Source organism: Triturus cristatus, chromosome 5_1, assembly GCF_964204655.1.
Source record: "Triturus cristatus chromosome 5_1, aTriCri1.1, whole genome shotgun sequence".
NCBI classification, from domain to species: Eukaryota; Metazoa; Chordata; class Amphibia; order Caudata; family Salamandridae; genus Triturus; species Triturus cristatus.
The window spans coordinates 571,307,119-571,325,734 of record NC_140587.1 but is presented as its reverse complement, the minus strand read 5'-3'; the positions used below and the strand labels follow the sequence as shown (position 1 = coordinate 571,325,734).

At 38.9% G+C, this 18,616-nt stretch overlaps 1 protein-coding gene across 2 annotated transcripts in view; it reads left to right on the top strand.

The window, feature by feature from the left end:
* C5_1H8orf34 (chromosome 5_1 C8orf34 homolog) overlaps window positions 1–18,616 on the top strand; it is a 1,018,772-nt gene that overhangs the window by 711,322 nt on the left and 288,834 nt on the right. For both annotated transcript variants that reach the window (XM_085605488.1, XM_085605487.1), the window contains exon 9: window positions 16,147–16,232. In XM_085605488.1, the coding sequence (XP_085461614.1) occupies window positions 16,147–16,232 (86 nt within the window). The remainder of the gene's footprint in view (window positions 1–16,146; window positions 16,233–18,616) is intronic.

Genomic DNA, 18,616 nt, shown 5'->3' with positions numbered 1-18,616 from the left:
CAAGAAAATCACCTAAGAATACCTACAACCTTAAAAGAAAAGAAGAATCAAAAAATATAAATGACTACAACCCAGTCATTTTATCCATGTGGAACGCTAACATGGATATACAGTATGTAGCTGACAATTCCATTGCTGTTGCTCGATATGTAACGTCTTACATTACAAAATCAGAAAAAACAGAATTGAAGGAAATGTGGGAAGAGATTTCTCATGAGAAGACTGTCAGTAAGAAGCTGTACAGTTTCAGTTTGAAGATGTTATCGCATCGAGAAATTGGATCCTACGAATGTTCAGATAGGTTATCTTCTGCAAGTCTCTACTCGAAGTCAAGAAGAATAATTTGGGCAAGTTTAGGCCTTGCAGCAATGAGAAATCGGGTACTAAAATCTGTTGGAGAAATTGAATATTTGGCCGAGAATGACCCAGAAAGTACAGATATTTTGAAATCAAACATGTTGGACACATATTATCCCAAGAGAAGTCAACATCTGGAGAACATGTGTCTCTATGAAGTGCTGCAGAACTACATTTATTCACGGAAAGCCGCAGAAGACATCAACAATGGAAAATATAAAGTCATTGGTGAGGAAGGATGTTTGGTGAAGCAAACAAAAGGAAGTTTGATAAATCACAGGAAGCTGAGTTGCGACACTACTGACAAGAAGGAATTTTACTACTTGGCTCTTTTACAGTTGTTTAAACCATGGCGTACAGAGGATGAACTACTGGGAGAATTTCAAAGCTATGAAGATTCTTTTAATGCTTGCAAAGACAGCATACAATGCAGTACATTCTCAAGTTATCTGCAAATGTTAAATGAAGAAATTGAACAGGAAACTACAATTGCAGCAGAAATAGCTAGAGACAGTTCTCAGGACAGCCAAAGTTCAGAAACACTCAGTCAAGATCCCCTAGGACAACCAATCATTGAAAATGAAGCATCAATAGCCATGAATGAAGTGGAAACGGCTATGAATCAAGCTCAAGAAGAATTTATAGACTTACAAAATTTGGAAAGACAACTGAACGAAGAGCAGCAACAAATTTATGAAGAGATCAGAAACAAAATTGATCACGGATTTCTACATGAAAAAAAAGAGTGCTCATGCACATCATTTCATCCAATCAGGATGTATGTAAGCGGACAAGCTGGAACTGGAAAAAGTTTCCTAATTAAAGTCATCAGAAGCTACCTACAGCAAAAAACGGATTCTACTTTGTCTTGTGTGGTTACTGCTCCAACTGGGTTAGCAGCATATAACATAAAAGGAATCACTTTACATCGTTTGCTAATGTTACCAGTGGAGCATGAGAACAAAATACAATACAACAAGCTAACTGGAGAAGCATCCTTGGAAGTTTCAAGAGTCTTGAAGAAGATGCAAGTTCTCATTATTGATGAGGTGAGCATGGTTTCAAACTTAATGCTTGCCTTTGTGCATTTAAGAATGCAGCAAATTCTGAAGACAGACTATGACATGTTATTTGGTGGAAAACACGTCATAGTTTTTGGAGATCTTTTGCAACTTACTCCAGTTAAAGGACAACCAGTGTTTAATACTGTGACACATGAAGACACAAAGAAGTCATTGGGAAGCATCGGAAATACAAATATTTGGTCCTCCTTTGAGTACAAGGAACTTACTACTAATATGAGGCAAGCAAGCGATGAAGAATATGGAAGTATTCTGAAAGATATCAGAATTGGACTACTCACAGAAGTTGGCAAAAAAGCATTACAGAGTCGGCTGCTACATAATTTATTTCCAAAGGAAGAAATAGTTGCAGAGAAGATATACAAGAACATTGCAGAAAAGAAAAGTATCATCTGCTTAATGCCAACTCTACGTGAATGCTCAATATTCAATGAGGAGCTTTTGAAATTGGAAAAGGAAGAGATCAGGAAATTAGAAGCAGTGGACAAAATTGAGGATGGAAGAATTACTGTCACAGTAACAGGCACACTGAAAAATAAATTGGATTCACTAGAGAAGAACATTTCCAAAACAGCTGGATTAGAAAAAAATCTATATGTTTGCATGAACTGTAGAGTATTTTTAAGGAGAAATTTGGATGTTGAAAAAGGTTTAGTTAATGGAGCTATGGGAAGAGTTGTGGGTTTTATTAATTATCAGAAAAAAGATGGAATTGAATGTTTAAAAATAAAATTTGATCAGATAGAAGAAGTTAAAGACATTTGTCGTTGTTCAGTTCGTTTCATGCTTGTGAAAGACTTATATGTACGTAGGAAGCAGTTTCCGTTTTCGCTAGCATATGCTGTAACTATTCACAAGTCTCAAGGATTGACTGTAGATTGTGCATTTGTGAACATTGGTTCAACTGTGTTCAAAGAAGGTATGGCATATGTTGCTTTGTCACGAGTGAAAACATTATCAGGTTTATTCATGATAGACTTTGATGACTCAAAAGTTAGTGCTGATACAAATTGTGTAAAGGAGTATAATAGATTAAGAAGAAGCTATGCTCCTCATTTAGGTCAGTATCCTGTGTTGGAGAAACGTGTAGTTTCTCGTAAAAGGAGAAATGAGAATATCTGTGATGAAGATGTACAGAGGAGGAAAAAAAAGAGGAGTGATGTAATTGCAAGCAAAAAGAGTAAGGAAAAAGAAGAACAGGTTGTAGGATGTCATTTTGAAAATAGCTCTGGTGTCAACTGCTACGCAAATGTAGTGCTGAATGTTGCATTTTATCTGGAAAGTTTGCAAGAGCAGATAATAGTAAATCAGGGAAAAAGATTCTGTTCAGAGCTGAGTCTCCTTTTTCAAAAGCTGAGTAATGATAAAACTCAAATAGAAAGTGCTACTGAAATTAGAAAACTTTTAGATGTATGTTCAGGACGAACACAGTTTTCTCAAAATGAACAGCAAGATGCACACGAATTTTTGATGTTTTTTCTTCAGGTACTGGAAGAAGAAGAAGTTGCAATTGATAATTTATTTGGTCTCTCTTATAAATGGGAACATAGTTGTGAAAACTGTTATAATATATGTGGCTCTAATGTTGATAATGAAAGGTTTATTTTTTTGACATTGCCAGAGACTAAAACAGTCACTTTTGCTAAATTAGTTAAAGATGCTAATCATAGCATGCAATGCGGTGAGTGTCAATCTGACATGTTTTCAACATTAATTTTAAAGGAATACGGACAGTATGTAATTTTAATGATGCAACGATGTAGAGCTGATGGTTCAAAATTGGATACTTTAATAAAGAAGTTTACAGGACAGCAATTATCAATTTCAGGAAAAACTTTTGTAACTGTTGCAATAATTTTCCATGAAGGACCTACTGTTACTTCTGGACATTACACAGTTTATCTTAAATGTGAAAAAGGCTGGACACTGTGTAATGATTCCCAATTGGTTTTTAAGCAACGTTTGCCTTTTGATTGAGCAAATTCCTATCTAATCTTCCTGAAACCTAAATTTTAGAGAGACTTGGCAAGATCTGGACAAAACAATTTTACCATTTGATTGGATTACCATTGGAATTTTCAAAAATAAAGATTTTTTAAATTATCATTTGGCCTAATGGAAAGATAACCAATTGTAATGTGGACTTTTTTAATTTTTAATGAAACTTTCGAAAACCAAAAATTGAGAGAAAATCGGTAACATCTGCACAATTTAAATTTTGGAATGTTATTGGAGTGCCATTGGAAATTTATTCAAAAAAGATTTTTTGAATTACTATTTGGCCATGTGGAAAGGTAACCAATTCTATTGTGGACTTAATATATTATTAATAAATCTTTCGGGAACCAATATGTTACAGAGAATCGGTGAGATCTGTACAAATAAAACTTTAGAATTTTATTGGATTACCATTGGAAATTTAATCAAAAAAGAATTTTAAAATTACTATTTGGCCTAAAGGAAATGGAACCAGATGTAATGTGGAGTTATTTGAGATATAATATTGTGATTATACTTCTGAAACAAACATATCAGACGGTATTTTAAAGAAATAAGTATTGGTATTAGATGATATTTTTTTAGAATATTCTGCATTTCTATAATGTTAAGTTTAAGTAAAAAGAGATTCTGGGCTTTTTTAATACAATCTTTGAGATTGTTATTTTTTTTTTGCCCGCTGTAAAATGATGAATGCAATTGCTTTCACAATTTATAGTGAAATGCAATATATTCTGAAAACAGCAAAAATAAGGCAAAAATATTTTTTGATAAATATGTAAATATGTGTACTGTATTATAAAATGTTTTAAAAATATTAATACTTTTTTCTTTTTTTTCAGATTGATATAGAAAATTTTCGAAAACTAGAACCATTTTTAAAGCAATTTTTTTTAAAAACAAATGAATAAATATTTTTTTGAGTGGGTATGGTAAGTCAATAATAATAATTGTAGTCTCTCAAGGACCTTGTAATGTGATAATTGATTTTTAGTGTTTTTTAAAAAAAAAAAAAAAAAAAATTACGCGCACCGTACGCGTACGGTAAAAAAAAAAAAAAAAAAAAGTTTTTAAAAACATATATAAAAAAAAGATGAAAGATAAGGTTGGCTCTTAAAAGAGCCGTTGTGTTCATGCAGGGACAGAGGAAAGAAAGATTGGGAAAATTAGTCTCTGCGACAAGTGTGCTGATCTATTTTGTTGTTCACTAGGGAAACACTGGTCTCCCTATGACAAATTAGATCATGACAAGAGGCGCATCGAATATCAACCCTCAGAAATCGAGGGTTAATTTCCTGAGGGTCAGCAAAAGGAGATGCTCCCCCCACAGATGAAGAGCTCACCTGACCTGCAGAAGAAGGACTCAGCCCTGCAGATGATGGTCCAGGCTGAGCTGCTGTGGATGTGCTTGGTTGACTTAATGAAGGGTTACCTCCAAAAAGTCGAGCATGTGTCCTTTTGTGTACATCCTTGAGGTGCCTCATCATGGTATGATTCCCAAAGGAATACTTCCTGTCAGGATTACCTCTTGAAAGTACACGCTGACACAGCTTGCAAGTCACTAAGGGTGCATTTACCTTTAGCTGGCCTTCAGGAAAAGTAAAATAATCCCATACATAAGAGGTCTTTTGTTCCCTCGCTCTCTGCCTCAAGGTAGTGCTGCTAGTGCTAGCCTCACTCTCAGAAGGGCTCTGCTGTTCTGCCATCGTATCACAAAGACAACCCAGCTCCTTCTCCTAAGGGATCACAAGCAGAAATGAGGGGAATGGGTGTGGTGTAGGAGAGTTCTAGAACTGAAAGTAGTTCCATCCAATCAAAAGTTGTGTTTCATGATCACATGACCTATCGTACGCTTACGGTACGCTTACGGTGCGCTTACGGCAAAAGTGCGCATGCGCGTAAAAAAGACACGCGCTTGCGCGCATGCGCATAACAGTCACTACCCGACACTTCCGCGTAACGTGCGCGTGTAGCGTACACGCGTACGCGTCCCACGCGGAGTACGCGCGGCTACGCAAATTGCGTAACTATACGCAAACAGCGTAGAAAAATTACGGACGTTGCGTAAACCGTACGCTTACCGTAAGCTTACGGTACGCGTACCAAAAAAAAAAAAAAATGTATTGCTAATAAATTTTACATGTTTATTTTATAAAATATATTAAAAAAAACATATTATAGAATTTTAAAAATTTAACCATAGTCTTTAAAAAAGGATAGAAAATTAAAATAAAAATATGTAAAAAAAAAAAAAAGAAAGAAAAAAAAATTAGCATTTAAAAAACCTTGCAAATTCACTGAAAAAACCATGGGTTAAACACACGTTATAGTTAGGAATTAGCATTTAAAAAACCTTGCAAATTCACTGAAAAAACCATGGGTTTCACACACGTTATAGTTAGGAATTAGCATTTAAAAAACCTTAGAAATTCAATGAAAAAACGAAAGGTTTCACACATGTTACAGTTAGCTGGACATTTCACTCGTAAAAAACCAATGAAATTCCCCCGTTATAGTTAGTTCAGCTAACTATAACTCGCGCGCCCGCAATGTACTACTGATGACGTCACATATTACATCACTCATGACATGGTCAGTGACATCACTCATGACATCACTGATGACATCTCAAATGACATCACTGATGACATCATCCTTGTGACAGAGTGGTAGACCTCCTCTCACCCTAATATAACCTTTGATACAAACATTCAAAAATAGATACTAAAATTATCAAAACAATGGACATACCAATAACAGTAACAACAACCTATTCAGTATTTCTAAGATCCACATACACATCCACTCATCCACCAACAATCCTATACAGTCACTCATACATGTACTCACACATCATATGTACTCATACACCTAAACATCCTGTAACACAATTCCACTCATCCATAGAGTTACTCACACACATAGTCACTCATGCTAATAAAGAAACAAACATCAATTTACTTGCATATACAGTTATACACACACCAGCACACTTACTTTAACAGAAACTTACACATACTTAGTCTTTTTAACAATCACTTATAGAAACACATACTTATTCATACAGGAACTCTTTCAATCTCTCACTCTCACATATACTCACTTATATACACCAATAGTCACATATACTAGTTTAAAACATATGTAGTTACTCATAAAGACACTATTGAGACAGTCATTCACTCACTAACACATCCATGCATACAGTCATCCACCCATACAGTCCTGCACACATGCTGTCTTCAACACATACAAAGAGTGAGTCACTCATTCATGCACCTATGCACTACATAATACCCCCCACCGAACCATACAGACACTCAGACACTCATAGTGATACTCAAAAAACCAACTAATAAACTCTATAGACACTCATGTAGCTACTTACCAACCCATGCAGCCACTTATACACAAAGTGAGAGACTGATACAGATATTTACATATTTAAACATTACTCAGTAAGCCATGTATTCAATAAGATACACTTAATCAGTCAGTAATACAATCAATTTTTCAAAAACAAATCATCCACTTAGACACTTATATACCCATTGATTCTTCCATCGACCTTGAGATATACATATATAAAACATATTTAATTTTCAGAAAAACACACATTCACTGGATGATGTCATCAGTGATGTCATTTGAGATGTCATCAGTGATGTCATGAGTGATGTCACTGACCATGTCATGAGTGATGTAATATGTGACGTCATCAGTAGTACATTGCGGGCGCGCGAGTTATAGTTAGCTGAACTAACTATAACGGGGGAATTTCATTGGTTTTTTACGAGTGAAATGTCCAGCTAACTATAACATGTGTGAAACCTTTGGTTTTTTCATTGAATATATATATACATATATATATTATCTACTGGCGGTCGCCAGTAGATAGTTATAGTTAGGACCGTGTTTCCATAGGAAATCTCAAAATTCTATTTTGAATAACTTTGGCGCCGGTTGACGAATCTTCGCAAAATTTTCAAAACTAATGGGGCGCTCCGCTCAGCTCCTACCCTGAAAGTCTCGGGGGGGATTCGTTAAGCGGGGGCCGAGAAAAAAAAGGGGGGTCCCAAAACGCGTTTTCCCCATGCATTTTCCCATAGGACCTTTAGTCGAAGGTACAGCCCGAACGGCTGAACAGAATTACTTGAAATTTGGCAGAGAGGTAGTCCTCAGGTCAGGGATGTGCCTTTTGCATATATGGAGTCAATCTGTTCAGTAGTTCCTGAGAAAATTGCAGTTAAAGCACATAAATATCTATAGCCGCGCACCTTGCCTGCACCGTGCGCGCACGGTGCCACACCCTAACGTACGCGAGCGTAATTCTGATTGGTGGTTACATGTCAGTCAACGTTCGAATCGGTCGAAATCAGGAAGTGTCGGCCGCCATTTTGTTTGTTTTCAGTGCGAGAGTGAAAAAGGAAGGTGGCGAACGTGAAAAGGGGGCAGGGCAGAGAGTTCCTGACCCCCTAGCCTTTGTCAGGGTGTCCCTGAAGGACCCCGAAGGCAGAAAAAAACATTTTAATTTTTTTTAAAAAAAATCGCGGGGGTGCGTGCACCGTGCCCGCACGGTGAAAAACCATAAAAAAAAAAAAATTAAACGTAGTTTATTCTAAAATAAATATATAAAAAAAATAATAATACATACATAACTTAGCATTTAAAAAACCGTACAAATTCACTGAAAAAACCATAGGTTTCACACACGTTATAGTTAGGAATCAGCATTTAAAAAACCTTGCAAATTCACTTAAAAAACCATAGGTTTCACACATGTTATAGTTAGGTGGATATTTCACTCGTAAAAAACCAATGAAATTCCCCCGTTATAGTTAGTTCAGATAACTATAACTCGCGCGACCGCCACTCTATCACAAGGATGATGTCATCAGTGATGTCATGAGTGATGCTACTGACCATGTCATGAGTGATGTAATATGTGACGTCATGAGCAGTATTGCGGGCGCGCGAGTTATAGTTATCTGAACTAACTATAACGGGGGAATTTCATTGGTTTTTTACGAGTGAAATATCCACCTAACTATAACATGTGTGAAACCTATGGTTTTTTAAGTGAATATATATATATATATATATATATATATATATATATATATATATGGAGAAGTGTAGCTCACTGGTTAGAGGAGGCATACCCTGAAGCAGAGATCAGACCCAGGACCTGGGTTCGATTCCCGACGTGGCAGGGTCCAGAGCCCAATTGTCCACGGACTCGATAATTCTCGCTTCGGTGCCCACTCTAAGCACGAGTTCACACTATGCAGCTCTGGGCAACAAGCCTGCTTAATCTCCACAACGGCCCCCCGCGGCTGGATGCCTGGCTTTCACCTTGGGGATGCCCAGTATGGGTTATCTTACAGGGAAAAACCAGGACGGGTTCCCAATGCAAGCGCCAAGATGCCCGTAGGGTGATAGCTGCGCTCTATAAGTACATCAATCAATCAATCAATCATATATATAACTGTATGCATGATGATTGCCAGTTTATGTGCAATTGAATAGGCCGGTGTTGGGTAAAGTGCAAAGCAAATGGTAAAGGGTAAACGGTTCATTTGGAAACGTCCTGCCAGATTTCATAGGTTTGATGAGTTTATTATGAAATGTTGTGACAAAGCCAATAGGCTTGACCTACTTATTTTAAAAACCATATGTTAAAGACATAGGCTTTAAGGATGAATTGCTATTACACCTTGCAAAAGCCTGTGGGCAGGTATTTTGTTACATGGATCTCGCAGATTACCATGGTAGGCAAGGGATTTGGTGTTGGTGACCCATGCGAGTAAACCATCGGGATAGTCTACCTATACTGCTTGTCAGCTCCTCTCCTATTGCGGAGTTTTTGTGGACTGCCTAATCCCTTCCCCATGCATCTTGGCTATCCTTCGCTTACATATTCATCTCATGGATAAACACCCATGAGTGCTTACCTATACACACTTGGTGATTGTAACCACCTTTTGCGCAGTAACACACAGACTACACTCTTTTCAAATCACGTAGAGCCCCCAGTCCCCCACGTTGTCCTTTACCCCTGATGAGACCCGTGTTACCTGATGATGGGTTGAAACGTCATCAGCACTGTTTGCAAATAAACCCTCTGATACACCATAACATGTGTGGTTAGACAACTATGTACCTGGACTAATAGGACTTTTCTGCTTAATTGTTTGCATAACAACGTACCTCCAATGTTTCACCACTTGTTTCACTTTATGTTTGATTGTGGTTGTTGCTCGCATGGGGGTCACTTTGCACATATCTTGTTTTAAACATTGACTATGTAATGCGAATTGTGTGACTTTGATGTGAATACATTTGCATGGCTACACTGTAAACCTACTATCAAAATTGTCATCATGCTATACTGTAATGGTTGCAGTAATTCTTGCTGGGTGTATTCAAGAATTATGCAAATAAGCAGCAGTAATTTGCACTGTGTGTATCGGAGAATTTTGAATAGAATGAGTTCTGAGTGAACCACTGTTGTTGTTGGTGCAGATTAGCATAATAAGCAGGGGTTTTCATGTTGGTCACCCACTCTTACAAACCCTGGGAGTAGAATTGCACTGCAATGTTTCTTATTAGGCCGTATTGAGAGCGGATGTATATTGTTTTGCCAACTGTAATTTTCTATATTTTTGCAATTTGTTTCAATGTATGCCTCATTGCTGCCAGTTTATGCACCCTTCAGGAGGCCTGTTTTTGTATATAGTGTCAAGCCAATGGCAAAGACTATAGGCCCTTTAGGTTCACTGGGAAAAATGATACCGCACTCCATAGGTGTGAGCTGCTTATAATGTAAACTTATGATAAAGCCAGCAGGTCTTTTTTGTACTCATTGTGAAAAGCATGTGTTAAAGGCAATAGGCTTTCTAAGTATTTTGTTAAACTGAATCTCACTGATTACCGCAGTAGGATAGGGGCTTGGCGCTGGTTACCTCCTCTGACAAATCATTGGTGTAGAACGGTTGCTCTGACAGAATCCTTGTAAATCCAATTTAAAAGAGAGTGTATTTTGCTTGGACAACTGTAATTTTGTATATGTAAATTTATGATTGAATTGTGTCTTGTCGGAAAGCTTAAGCTCAGTGTAAGAGGCCTCAGTTGGGTATCTTAACAAGCCTATGATAGCTAGAGGCGATCAATCAAATCTGTTCATTATGAAAAGTTATGATAAATGCATTAGGGAGACCCTGCAGCATTTTGCGATTTCGCGATTCCCGAAATAACCACAAAATCAGCTAAGGAGCATGATGGCTGCAATATTTCCCATTAAAAATAGTCTCCCAGCAGATAGCAAAAAACATGGGGTGTTCCTATTTGCTGTACACACTCACGTATTCCTGCGGTCCAGTCCGTTGTTAATTTTCCTTCCTGGTAAGGGGTGGAGAGCTTGGATGAGTGTGTCCGCATGGCGCTGTCACCGCGTCCAGACTTGCCAGCTCCGGTGAAAGGGGGAGGGGGGGGGGGGGGGTCAGTGGTCTGTGGATCCCCATGTCTTTTCTCATCCAAGCTTGCTGAAGCAAGTGGTTCTTACCTTCTCTTTTCTCTCCTTCATTCGTTCCCACGTTAAATGGATTCAACATAGGAAAGAATCATTTTGTTGGAAATTTCATCTTTCTCAGGCATTTTCTGTTCCAACGGCAGCTTCGGGACGGATAACAATGGGGGCGGGAAAGACTGGGTCAGTGGTCCATGGAGCCCCATGTCCTCCCTCGTCCAAGCTTGCTGAAGGAAAACTGTGACTTCAGCAAGCGGTTCTCACCTCTCTTTCCTCTCCTTCATTTGTTCCCCTGTGAAATGGATCCAAAAAAGAAAGAAACATTTTGTTGGAAATGTTGTCTTTCTCTGGCATTTTCTGTTCAAGCTGCAGCCTTGGGACGGAAGGGGTAAATAAAAAAAAAGAATGCAATATATGGAAAATAACTGCATTCAACTAGACACAGTGGTTGCAAAGTGACCAGAGTGTTTTCAGTCACACGCAAACACATTAGCACCACTTTACAGAGTGGGCCAGTTAATAGCGCTTTAGTTTTCAACTCTTTTCTGTAACACCATTGTTGGCAGAAGAGAGGGTGAGGAGATGACAGCTCCATAGCCAGAGGTGTCTCTGACATCTTCATGGTCTGGGGTGTCTTGGACGTCTTCATGGTCAGTGGGGTCTCTGACGTCTCCATGGTCAGGGGTGTCTCTGTGCTATTGTACTTCGCTTAACCTATGCTCCAGAATGTTACCACAAAGGAGTATATAGCAAAAAAACTCTCTCGGACAGTTTATAATGCCTATTTCAAAGTTAAATATTCGGCTAAATCAGTTTACATTGATTTAAGCCTGAAAAGGAATGATTATGAGTAAAATAAAGTGCTGCGATATTGTAGCCAAATGTCCATTTTTGTGCCACTAAATTTCCATTTTTGTGCCGCTAAATTTGCAAACCCATGCTGCAATATCCTGGGTGGTCTGATTAGGCTTGACATTACAATTGTGAAAAGCATATGTTAGAGTCAAAATTAATTTCTGGGTGGATTGTTATTTCTCTGTATTTAAGCCTACATTACATACTTTGTTACATATGGAATGTCACAGATTACCTTTGTAGGGAAGGATTTTGGTGTTGATTACCTCTTCTGACAATCCTAAGTGGAAGATATGACTTTAATAATTGTCCTAGAATCTTGTGATAAAAAGTAATTGAATAATGCATACATCCATATATATATATATAAATATGTATCCCTATAGATACACAGAGGGCCTTTGGGTCAGCTCTGTTCTGCCATTGGTCTGTAGGTGTGTCATATGCGCTCTGCTTCCATCCATGTGTGTGTACCGTATGAGGTAATGGTTCAGTCTATATCCGTCATTGGCTCTCTTGCCCTGTGAATGACAACATTTTTCGATCACATATGTTCATCCATCTCAAAATGAGTGCACTTGAGTGCCAGGGCTGGTTGGCTAGACCTTTAATATGAAATGTTCTCCTTTTATACTTTCCCTTCCATCTCTTTACCTCTCGTCATTTGCTTGCCACTCATTTCAGCTGCAGTGCCCCTCATCCCATGTGGCTACCTCCTTTAAACCATGAGACCATCTTGGAATCATTCCAAGATGGCCAGCCTGTTGGTTCCATATGTAGCAGCCATGCTGGCACTTTAAAACAATGATATTTACTACAGGTGGGTAAGCCACTGAAAACTCAAGCCATGTGTGAGCTAGATGCCTTGCTCTGGCTCTGCTTAAGGGCCTCTTGCAACCTCATGCCCAACATAAGCCAAGCTTTCATGGAGGCAATGTGCCTAGTGGCTACAGCTGCTTACTGTGTGTCAAATCCTGGCCTTAGCTCAGCATCCTGTGAATCGCAGCAAATCTTCCTGTGCCAAAGAAAAATGTGTGACATAGTCTGTGTCTGTTGTGAAGCACTCTTCCTCCAATGAGTAAGGAAAAAGCATTACCCTTTGGTGTCACAAAGAGATAGCCATCTAGCGGTTGAATTTTACTGTGTGATACTGGAAAATCTGGAATCAATACTGGCTTCCATTCTTGACCAAATTATGTGATTCTGGGCTGGTACTTTATTTCACACAGCCTGCTTTTTGTTCCTTAGTGCATATTACAGCACCTGGGTTCAAGGTGTGTGTTGTACAAAAACCTCTATTATATTTGATGTATTAGCCTATACTTTTGCTCCATCTATATTAAGATTCTAGCCCACATACAGAGTGCACATAATGACTGACTTGCCTCTTAGGTGACTTATAGCATTGTCATCAGGCTGGGGCAGAAATGTTTCTCAGTGAATGTTTAAAAATTCTCACTTTTGACAAATACTGTCAATGCAGTGATATACTCTGATGTGCTAACATGAAACACATCTATGTCTTATAGAAATACTTTTTTTACAATTTTGCAGACACTTTATTATATTCTCACATGATGTTTGATGCATGATTTACATGCAAAATATTAACACGGCTCTGTTCACACACCGGCTCTTAGAGCTAGAACTAATCCTCTGCTCTGGCTTGGCTTGCTCTATTAATTGAAAGACAGGCCCCTGCTGCTATATTTAGGTTTGTTATTGCAAGCATATGCCCACTGTGTTGAGAAGGCAGCATGTTTTCTTTTTTGTAATTGTATTCTTTTAATTTATCTTGCATATGTTGTTGAGTTTGTGGATGTTTATTCATACGACACACCTATTGGCATTGCCATTGCTTGTTGTATTAATGTAACTAGACAATCATATTGCTGCATTGTACTTCTGCAAATGTTATGAAATTCACAGGCAGATGCAGTTTCTAATCGCAGCTCTGGAATTATTTTGGTTATATCTAATTATTCACATTTCAAAGCCTTTCTACACAAGAAAATGTACATGGTGAACACTTACAGAGACGTAAGCACATTGCAATAGTGCAATTGCACTTTAAAATGTTTTTTTCAAACCATGAGGGAAATAATTTCCACTGTGTAGTGGGAAACTGCATGTAAATGTTTGTGAATACCCACAAACCTGTGAGGTTCTGGGTGTTGACTTTGGCAGATGGAACTACCCAGAAATGCCCATTCGCAGTCTCTGCGAGGAGATTTCATCCCAAGTAATATGCAAATAGTATCTGGTTACAACTGCAAATCAATTATTTGCCAATACACAGTGTTAATTTATACATGTAAATCATGTTCTTAACACACCCACGTTCAATTAAAAGGGAAGATTTACAAAATGATAGCTAGGAAAAAGAGCAGGGTACAACCTGTTAAGATATGATGTTGCAGCTTTCTTGCACATCACTGGGAAACGTACAGGCTGCCAGTGCCACCCACAAACACACCCTCAAGTACAGAATACTATGCTTAGACATACATTAAAACTTTTCACTCATTGCATGTGCGCCATAAAGTGCAGCACACAGTCAAGTTGTTAATGCTTAAGGGAAATAAAAACATTCCTTCATGTTAGGGTCTGCCTCGAGGAGGGGATATTTTTTGCATAACGCCCTGTCTACCTTTGTTAGTAGCTAGGGCTTTGCATAAAAAACCATTGTTGGTAGCGTGGTAATGCCCATGTACTACCCATGGGATGTCCCCTTAATGGAAAGGCTCTCAAAGCTCTGTTTACATTACAATTGGGGTTAGTTTCCAGCACAAACAAATGCTTTACACAACAAAGTAAATATTCCATCAACAATTTGCACCAGTTTGCCATGCTTTTTGTGACTTTGCACAGATGCAAAGTGTTGATAAATCTGCCCTCAAGTGTGCAAATGGTTGTGTTAATAGGGCCTTGCTCAAATTTGATACCAGCAAAATATTTAGCTGAAAACATTTAGCAAACAGTTAAAGACCACATCAACACGGGATCCCAGCTGCATGCCAAAGCTAAGTTAATCCTTATAAACTGAGCCATGAAGCCACCCACTTCGGTTTTGTCACTGCAGGTATGAGTCCCAAAGCAAATAATGAAGGAACAAAGAAATGTTCTCCTGCTGTGCCCCATCATCCATAATAGTGGTCCTTAAACGCAACAGTTGAGTAAATAGGATAATTACAGACTTGAATCAGTACTATAATGCGAGTGTCCAGCTGGACAATCAATTTAATAAATCAAAAATGTCAAAGAACAAAAATACAAACGTAGCAATTATGTGGGACACAATCATGCATCCTACAAGAACACATGAGAAATACATATAGAACAAAAACATAGCAGGCTAGATGGGTAGCTTGTGGAATATTGAGCACAATTTCTAACAAGTTTAGAGAAACAGTGACTGCACTTTTTTATCATGTGCGATTAACGTGCAAACTGTGTACATTAGTCGACGACGTTTCGATCCTTTAAAAACAATAATAGGATCATCATCAGGACAGTTAAGGTGCAAGCCTGAATGAATGAAAATAGCCAGGGTAGTGCTTGCGGGAAAAGGATAGCCGTACGCGGGCTCAGGAGGGGCCGGAGTCGCAGTAATGATGGTTCTGTGAATAAGGTGGTGAAGATATTCGGACGTTTTTCAGCTTAGTGCCAGCTATTGAGCATCGGATCTCACATCATTCTGTGCATCGCCACATGCTAATTTATTGAATATACTATCTTGTATTGCTGAAAAATGCCAGAATATCTTAACCACCTTATCCACAGAACCCTCATTACTGCGGCTCCGGCCCCTCCTGAGTCCGCGTACGGCTATCCTTTTCCCGCAAGCACTATCCAGGAAATTACTTTGGCATGGAACTGCCTCTACGGTATTGTCAGGAGGAAGAGGACAAATGTAAAGATTGTGATAGGCAAAGAAACAGAGCCAACCTGCAATCTAAAAAGGCAGGAAGAGTTAGGGTAATGAAAAAGACTACGAGCCTGATTTAGATCTCGGCAGACGGGTTACTTCTTCACAACGGTGATGGCTATCCGATCTGCCTGAATATAAATACCGTTTTATCCTATGGGGTTTATATTTCGACAAACGGGATATCCATCACCGTTGTGACCGAGTAAACCCTCCACAGAGATCTAAATCGTGCCCCAATTTTGCGTTCCACTTATTAAATCAGGCAGTGAAATTGACAAACTCGCCACATCGTTTTGCTTTTGATTGCTTCTGCTTCGTATGAATGCACTCCTCTTTTTGTGATGAGATTTTCTAATGCTCCTTGGAAATGTTTCTCACATGTTCTAAACATTCAGGTTGCAGGGAGAAAACCTGGTGGAAGGTGCCGAGGCTCTCCCACAGCAGACCCTATCTCCTGAGCAAGCAGTTCCTGATCCTAGTGGTAAGTTTACAACCCTGAGTTTCCCCATTTGCCTAATTTCCCTAAAATCTTCAACACATATCATGAGTGTCTTTAGGTTCTTTTTCTTTGGAAACACATTTTATTGTATTTTTATCACAAAATAAGAAACAAATAGGAACACAAAAATATACAGTAACATCTTATGAGACCATCAGCCACCAGTTAGGGCTAAAAGGCATATTTTGCAAACTCTTAAATAGCCTAGTTGCTCACACTTTATTGTGAGATCAGGTTTGAGAAGGTTTGGAATGTTTGCAACATATTAATATCATTGTCCCATATCAATATAATTGTCCCTTAAAAGGAGTCCGTCTGTCATCTCCTGCCAGTCTAAGAGCAGCAGCTCATTGGGGTGCACAATCTACCTTCTGATTTCTTCTGCTACGGGCCATTTCCTGACAACTTTGTACCACATTTGTTTTTTTTGGGGGGGGGTGGCTGGGGTTGTTTCCAGTGTATCATTATTGGACGTTTAGCAAGTACTAGTAAGATGGGTGCAAACTTAAATTAAAATTTGCCTTTTTACACCTTTTACTTGTAGTGTGTAACCCCAACATACAGTGCTCCAAAGAGCAGTCAACCCGCAGCCCCGGGACCCGGGACTTAGCCTCCATCACTTCCTTCCAAAATTCTCTAATCACCGAGCACATGGGTCTCCTTAGTAATAGGAAATGAAGTTAGATGCACACATTGAAGCTGAAATGTGCAACTCTGGTGAGAGCTTTTGTGTCCTCTGGCAGGACGAGATGATACATTCCAAGCATCCACTCTCCTGAAACAGATCCCCATGGACCGAGAAGCAAGAAGGGGATCTGAAGATCTCCAGAGTTGTTGTAGCAGACTGATACAACAAAATCTACTCAGTGCCTATGAAGAGACTGTATAGCAAGAGTCTGTAGACACAGTCTTTGGAGAATGCTTGAAATATAATTGACCTGACACCTGCTGAGAATAATTTGTAGTGTGCTGGAGTGCAGTGGAGTAGCGCATGAGGGTAAGAAGAATCGCTTGCTATACACATATCTTTTCTCACACTTTTCTATCTATGTGTAGGCCCAGTGAAATACTTGCTGTAACATGAGCAGCCTCTTCCATATACACTCAACACTGAAACACTTCCCACATTGACCTCACTGCATTCACACACAAACTATGCATCCATACACTAGCATCTCATGCTTAAGAATCCTCATATTACTCAAGCTTGCTTCAAATCGTGCATAGGGAAAGCAACAAAACACATTGGCCCAAATCACAAACTGAATTTAGTAGTACGTAAGTAGTTCACAAACCTACTGTAGGAGACTTCTGCTTCACCTATCTTTTCTGTGCAGAGATGTGTATCATGGTGGCAGAGATCTCTGTGCATATAGGTATAAAACGGGTACAGTGCTTTTAAATAGAAAGACAGAAGTGCAGGTACGCAGTCTTTAGAGTTCCTGTTTGCTCCTGAGAAGTGCTGGTACTCTCTCATTAAATGTATTGCAGCAGTGCTGAGAAGTGCAAGTACTCTCCCTGACCAAATTAAAGAACTGCAGATGCTGAGTACCGTAAAATACCTGTCCATTTAAAGCACTGAATTAGTAGTAGATGTGGGAAGGCTATTTTAAAGAGGGGCATGGGTGGTGCATACTAATACAAAATACACACCCACCTAAGAGTAACACATTTGCAATTCCAAAAGTTAATTTCTAAACTTACTACATACCTGAAAGTGTCAAAACAGGTGTAAATTATCTTCACAAACAAACAGAGTGGTCGGACCCGCTCGCAAAAGTGACTCGCTCGTATTTTGATTTCAATGAGTGACAGAAAACCATTAGGAATATTAAAAGACCCCCCACCCACCAACCTAATTGGTGGCATGCTTCATCATTGGGGTCCCAACAGGGTAGCCGAATGCCACCCAGTTCTGCTACGATGTCTGATTACGGCGGAGCTGGTTTTGTGTAAATGTGAGGGAAGTTGTGCAGATTAAAATTATCTCTGGGAGTCCTTACTAAATATACTTTATTCTTAGCAGTCCAGGATAAGGTTAAAACAGTGGTATGTCTACATATTTCAGCCCCATAAAAAGTGGGGGGCTTTCATCAGGACCAGGTGAGTGAAGTGAGGGTTTTGCAAAAATAAGCCACGTGTATAGTTATTTGCAACATACATGTTACGGTGTGTTTTGAGGTGAGTGGTGTCTATGTACTGAAGGACCCACTGATAAACCTGTAGGGAGAGAAAGACAAGGAAACAAAACACAGATGATATCAAGTGCAACATAACATGCAATCTTCATGACAGTATTCGTGTGCCACTGTGATTGTCTCAGGTAAGTGGGCACAGAAGAGAGTTGATCAATAGTCGTAACCAAA